The sequence below is a fragment of the Erythrolamprus reginae genome, chromosome 6, assembly GCF_031021105.1.
Source record: "Erythrolamprus reginae isolate rEryReg1 chromosome 6, rEryReg1.hap1, whole genome shotgun sequence".
Classification (NCBI taxonomy): domain Eukaryota; kingdom Metazoa; phylum Chordata; class Lepidosauria; order Squamata; family Dipsadidae; genus Erythrolamprus; species Erythrolamprus reginae.
The window spans coordinates 96,742,406-96,749,126 of record NC_091955.1 but is presented as its reverse complement, the minus strand read 5'-3'; the positions used below and the strand labels follow the sequence as shown (position 1 = coordinate 96,749,126).

The 6,721-nt window shown below is 45.1% G+C and overlaps 1 protein-coding gene across 1 annotated transcript in view; it reads left to right on the top strand.

Moving 5' to 3' along the window:
- The window catches only part of STRIP2 (striatin interacting protein 2), a 29,240-nt gene that overhangs the window by 21,301 nt on the left and 1,218 nt on the right, over positions 1 to 6,721 (top strand). The window contains 4 exon segments of the mRNA XM_070754914.1: positions 2,310 to 2,410; positions 3,312 to 3,378; positions 3,582 to 3,686; positions 5,701 to 5,905. Coding sequence (XP_070611015.1) covers positions 2,310 to 2,410; positions 3,312 to 3,378; positions 3,582 to 3,686; positions 5,701 to 5,905 — 478 coding nt within the window.

Below are 6,721 nucleotides of genomic sequence, written 5' to 3'. Positions count from 1 at the left end.
GTTTATTAAATTTGTATGCCGCCCCTCTCCGCAGACTTGGGGCGGCTCACAACAGTAACAGAAAACAATATATAATACAAATTCAACAATTAGAAAGCTAAAAACCCATAGTTTAAAAACATGCACACAACATACCATACATAAACAGTATAGGCCTGGGGAAGATATTTCAGTTCCCCCATGCCTGACGGATGGATATATGTTTATCCCAGGCATGTTTCAATTCAGTTCCTGTGGATTGACCAACTACGTCTGCTGGAAGTTTGTTCCAAGCATCTACTACTCTTTCAGTAAAATAATACTTCTATCCCGTGTATTATGAAACCAGGTTGCAACGCCTTCGTCTCTTCAGCCTTGAAAGACGGCGTTTAAGGGGTGACTTGATCGAAGTGTATAAAATCATGCATGGGATAGAAAAGGTGGATAGAGAAAAATGCTTTTCTCTATCACACAATTTTTATTTATTAGATTTGTATTAATACTAGGACGAGGGGCCCCTCCCTAAAGCTCATAGGTAAGAAAGCGAGGACAAATCAAGGGAAATATTTCTTCCCCCAGAGGGCCCTTGGTTGATGGAATTCCCTTCCAGAAGAGGTCGTGACAGCTGTCAGCCTGGAGAGCTTCAAGGCAGGATGAGACAGATTCATGGATGCCAAGTTGGTGGTTATTGAAACGGGTGTCCAAGTGCCACCTCTATGTTGGTTGAGGCAGGCAGGGTTCCCTTGGGTCCCATTTGTTGGGGGTCAAGGGAAAGGGAGGGTCTTGCCTTCTTTTTCTGCTCAAGATCCCCATGGACAATTGGTGGACTCGATGGGCTTTGACCCCATTCAGCATGGCTCTTCTTATGTTAGAAACCTAGAAACCTAGAAGATTGACGGCAAGAAAACACCTCCTGATCCATCTAGTCTGCCCTTATACTATTTCCTGTATTTTATCTTAGGATGGATCTATGTTTATCCCAGGCATGTTTAAATTCAGTTCCTGTGGATTGACCAACCACGTCTGCTGGATTTTTGTTCCAAGCATCTACGACTCTTTCATTAGAATCATAATTTCTCGCGTTCCTTCTGATCTTTCCCCCAACTAACCTCAGATTGTGCACCCTTCTTCTTCCTATTATGTTCTTGTGTTCTTTTTATGTCTGCTTTATGTTTTCAGTCAGCTCTTTTATAATGAACTATTATGTCTACTCCTACTTCATTGGGCACATGTGCAGTGTTACAAGATGAAGTAACTTATAATAAGCAGGTGTTGGAGAGTTTACAGAAAACCTTGAGAGAAGATAAGAAAATATGTTTTCATGATACCAGCTAGCACAGATGATGTCGATCACTACGTCCTCCCATATCAGACCGCAGATAGAACATCTTGCCCCAAGGTTAAACCTTCCAAGGTCCTCTCAAATCTCCATGACAGCAAAGCCTAAGCCAAAAATCTTCCTAAACCATGGCACAGCATTCACATGGCTGGCTGGGAGAAGACACAATGACGAAATCTGCAGCATTGAAATGAAATTACTACAAGATTATTATTATTATTATTATTATTATTATTATTATTATTATTAATTATTATTTATTAGATTTGTATGCCGCCCCTCTCCAAGGACTCGGAGCGGCTCGCAACAAGAAAACAGTACAAATCCAATATTTAAAACAGTTTAAAACCCTTAACATAAAAACAATCATACATCTCATACAGACCATACATAAAGTGGAAATGGCCCAGGGAATCAATTCCCCCATGCCTGACGTCAGAGGTGGGTTTTGAGGAGTTTGTGAAAGGCAAGGAGGGTGGGGGCAGTCCTAATCTCTGGGGGGAGTTGGTTCCAGAGGGTCGGGGCCGCCACAGAGAAGGCTCTTCCCCTGGGTCCCGCCAGACGACATTGTTTCGTCGATGGGACCCGGAGAAGGCCAACTCTGTGGGACCTAACCGGTTGCTGGGATTCGTGCGGCAAAAAGCGGTCTCGCTGTTTTATAGATGGTATTTGGCTCCCTCAAGACTAGCAAAAATTTATCCAAATTTGAAGCCAATGTGTTGGAAATGCAACAAAGAAATAGGCTCCTTCTTTCATTTGTGGTGGATACGTCCCAAAACAAAAGTGAAGGAGGAAGCAGGGATTCACTTAACTAACTTAACAATATATGACCTGTAAAACCCTTCATGGCATCAGACCAGAATATCTCCGGGACCATCTTCTGCCACACGAATCCCAGCGACCGGTTAGGTCCCACAGAGTCGGCCAAACCCCCCCCCTCGTCTTTGAAATTCCTTCTCTCCATAACGTTTCCCCTTTCTGTTTCCTCCAGTTTGAGTATGTCGCCCAACATCTGGTCTTCGCCAACTGCATCCCGTTGATCCTGAAGTTCTTCAACCAGAACATCCTCTCCTACATCACTGCCAAAAACAGGTGCCGGCTGCAGTCGCCCCATCTTGCCATCGCCTGCCAACCCACAAGGCCATTTCAAACTTGCAACTGAAGCATTATTTTATGTCTTTTTCTACTCTCTCTCTCTCTCTTTCTTTTTCTTTCTTTCTTTCTTTCTTTTTCTTTCTCCCTCCCTCTCTCTTTCTCACTTTCTCTCTCTTTCTCCTTCTCTATCTCTTTTTTCTCTCCCTCACTCTTTCTCACTTTCTCTTTCTCTATCTTCCTCCTCTCTCTCTTTTTCTCTTTCTCTCCCTCCCTCCCACTCTCTTTTTCTCTCTCTTTCTCTCCCTCCCCCCTTCTCTTTTTTTCTCTTTCCCTCTCTCTTTTTCTCTTTCTCTCTCTCTCACTCTCTCTAACTCCCTCTTTCTTTATCTCTCTCTCTCTCCCTCCCTCCCTCCCTTTCTCTTTTTCTCTCTTTCTCTCCCCCTCTCCCTCATTTTTTCTTTCTCTCCCTCTCTCTCACTCTTTCTCACTCTATCTTTCTCCTCTCTCTCTTTTTGTCTTTCTCTCTCCCTCTTTCTCTCCCTCACTCCCTTTCTCTTTTTCTCCTACCCCCTCTTTCTCTCTCTCCCTCTTTCTCTCCCTCACTCCCTTTCTCTTTTTCTCCTACCCCCTCTTTCTCTCTCTCCCTCTTTCTCTCCCTCACTCCCTTTCTCTTTTTCTCCTACCCCCTCTTTCTCTCTCTCCCTCTTTCTCTCCCTCACTCCCTTTCTCTTTTTCTCCTACCCCCTCTTTCTCTCTCTCTCTCTCTATTTCTCTCCCTCCCCCCTTTCTTTTTCTCCCTTTCTCTCTCTCTCTTTCTCTCCCTCTCTCTTTCTCTCTCTCTTTCCCCCTCTCTTTCTTTCTCTCCCTTCCACCCCTCTCTCCTTTGATTCCCCTGCAGTGTTTCCGCCTTGGATTTTCCCACCAGCACCATCCATGAGTTACCGGAACTCAATGCTGAAAGTCTCGTAAGTCTCCGTTCTTTGTCACCTCCTCCTGCGCATTTTGTGGGCGTTGGTTAATTGCAGCCTAACAAAACAATAGAATTGGACGGGACCTTGGAGGTTTTCGGGTACAACCACCTGCTCAGGCTGTTGGTTGTGGGGGGAAAACCCTCCGTCCCAGTGGATGCTGCCATTTGTTGTTTTTCATTGCCCCCCTTTGGCCGAAGGAGACGGGAGACAGCCACCAGTTTTGCTGGAGGAATCTCTTCTCTTGCATCAACCTCCTGAGGGTCCTCAACAAACTCACCAAGTGGAAGCATTCGAGGACCATGGTAGGTCAGGAGAAGGAGGCATTTGTTTATCAAAATAACAACAGAGTTGGAAGGGACCTTGGAGGTCTTCTAGTCCAACCCCCTGCTTAGGCAGGAAACCCAACACCAGGCAGATGGTTGTCCAACATCTTCTTAAAAACTTCCAGTGTTGGGGCATACACAACTTCTAGAGGCAAGTAGTTCCACAGATTAATTGTTCTCACTGACAGGAAATTTCTCCTTAGTTCCAAGTTGCTTCTCTCCTTGTTTAGTTTCCACCCATTGCTTCTTGTTCTACCACCAGGTGCTTTGGAGAATAGGTTGACTCCTTCTTCTTTGTGGCAGCTCCTGAGATATTGGAAGACTGCTATCCTGTCTCCCCTGGTCCTTCTCTTCATTAAACCAGCCATGCCCAATATATGTTTTAGTCTCCAGTCCCCTACTCAATTTTGTCGCTCTTCTCTGCACTTTTTCTAGAGTCTCAATATTATTTTTGCATCGTGGCGACAAACTGGATGCAGCATTTAAAATGTGGCCGTACCAAGGCCTTATAAAGTGGTATTAACTCTTCACGTGATCTTGATTCTTTCCCTCTGTTGATGCAGCCTAGGACTGTGTTGGCTCTTTTGGCAGCTGCTGCACACGGCTGGCTCCTATTTAAATGGTTGTCCACTAGGACTCCAAGATCCCTCTCACAGTTACTACCGTCGAGCAATGTACCACCTATATTGTACCTGTGTGTTTTGTTTTTCTTGCCTAAATGTAGAACCTGACTTATTTCACCATTGAATTTAATTTTGTTAGATAGCGCCCATTGTTCAAGTCTGTCAAGATCCTTCTGTATTTTGTGCCTCTCTTCTGGAGTCTTCCTGCCAGTTTGGTGTCATCTGCAAATTTGATGAGTTCCCCATCTATCCCCTGGACCAAGTCGTTGATGAAGATGTTGAAGAGTCCTAAAACAGAGCCTTGGGGTCCTCCACTGCATATTTCCCTCCATGTAGATGTAGTTCCATTGAGCACTACATGTTGAGTGCGGTTGGTTAGCTAGTTTTGAATCTATCTGGTGGTGTTGCTGTCCATCCCACATTTTTCTACTTTAATAGTAGGTTATGGTTTACTTTGTCAAATGCCTTACTGAAGTGAAAGTAAACCACATCAACAGCATTTCCCTGGTCCACTAATTTTATCACTTTGTCAAATAATACTATAGAAACATAGAAGACTGACGGCAGAAAAAGACCTCGTGGTCCATCTAGTCTGCCCTTATACTATTTCCTGTATTTTATCTTACAATGGATATATGTTTATCCCAGGCATGTTTAAATTCAGTGACTGTGGATTTATCAACCACGTCTGCTGGAAGTTTGTTCCAAGGATCTACTACTCTTTCAGTAAAATAATATTTTATCATGTTGCTTTTGATCTTTCCCCCAACTAACTTCAGATTGTGTCCCCTTGTTCTTGTGTTCACTTTCCTATTAAAAACACTTCCCTCCTGAACCTTATTTAACCCTTTAACATGTTTAAATGTTTCGATCATGTCCCCCCTTTTCCTTCTGTCCTCCAGACTATACAGATGGAGTTCATGAAGTCTTTCCTGATATGTTTTATGCTTAAGACCTTCCACCATTCTTGTAGCCCGTCTTTGGACCCGTTCAATTTTGTCAATATCTTTTTGTAGGTGAGGTCTCCAGAACTGAACACAGTATTATTCCAAATGTGGTCTCACCAGCACTGTATATAACGGGATCACAATCTCCCTCTTCCTGCTTGTTATACCTCTAGCTATGCAGCCAAGCATCCTACTTGCTTTTCCTACCGCCCGATCACACTGCTCACCCATTTTGATATATATAATATTAGTGTGGCATGACCATGTAAATGTAGAACCTTACTTATTCATTTGGTCTCCTCCTCCTCTCGTTCTAGCATTGATGTTGTTACCTAGTTGGGTCGTGAAACCTCCGCGCTACAGATGTTCTCTTTTTATCAAAAGAAACTTGATCATCTTCCTTCCCTTCTGGTATCTGGGCAGATGCTGGTGGTCTTCAAGTCCGCTCCCATCCTGAAACGGGCACTGAAGGTCAAACAAGCCATGATGCAGCTCTACGTGCTGAAGCTGCTGAAGATCCAGACCAAGTATCTCGGGCGCCAGTGGCGGAAGAGCAACATGAAGACCATCTCGGCCATCTACCAGAAGGTCCGTCACCGCATGAACGATGACTGGGCCTACGGCAACGGTGAGTGTGTTTTACACAAGCCTCCCAGACTCCTCAAAGGGTAAATGCCTAGGTCAGTGATGGCAAACTTTTTTTCGCCTCGGGTGCCGAAAGAGCTCTCTCTCGCACTATCACGCATGCGCACGTGCCCACAACCATAATTCAATCCCTGGGGAGGGCAAAAACAGCTTCCCTCGTCCCCCAGAGGCACTTTGGAGGCCTGTTTCTCAACTTCTGATGGGCCCAGTAGGCTCGTGTTTCACCCTCCCCCAGGCTCCAAAGGCTTCCCTGGGGCAGGGGAGGGTAAAAACACCCTCTCCGATCCCCCTGGAGGCTCTCTGGAAGCCAAAAACGCCCTCCCAGAGCCTCTGTGTAAGCAAAAAATCAACTGGCCGGCACACACATGCACATTGTAGCTGAGCTAGGACAAAGGCTCGCATGCCAGTAGATATAGTTTCACATGTCACATCTGGCATCCATGCCATAGGTTCGCCATCACTGGCATAAGGTCTCTTTGTGGTCACAAAACAAGGACTACCATTAGTAGTCTGAAATTTGGAACTAGAGTGATACCTCAATTTACGAACCCCTTGTCATACAAACTCTTCGAGATACGAACCCGGAGTTTAAGATTTTTTTGCCTCTTCTTCCAAACTATTTTCACCTTATGGGTGAACATCTGGACATCTGTTGACAGCGAAGCACCCGTTTTTGTGTTGCTGGGATTCCCCTGAGGCTCCCCTCCATGGGAGACCCCACCTCTGGACTTTCGTGTTTTTGCGATGCTCCAGGGGAATCCCAGCATCGCAAAACTGGGCGCTTCGCTGGCAACGGAAG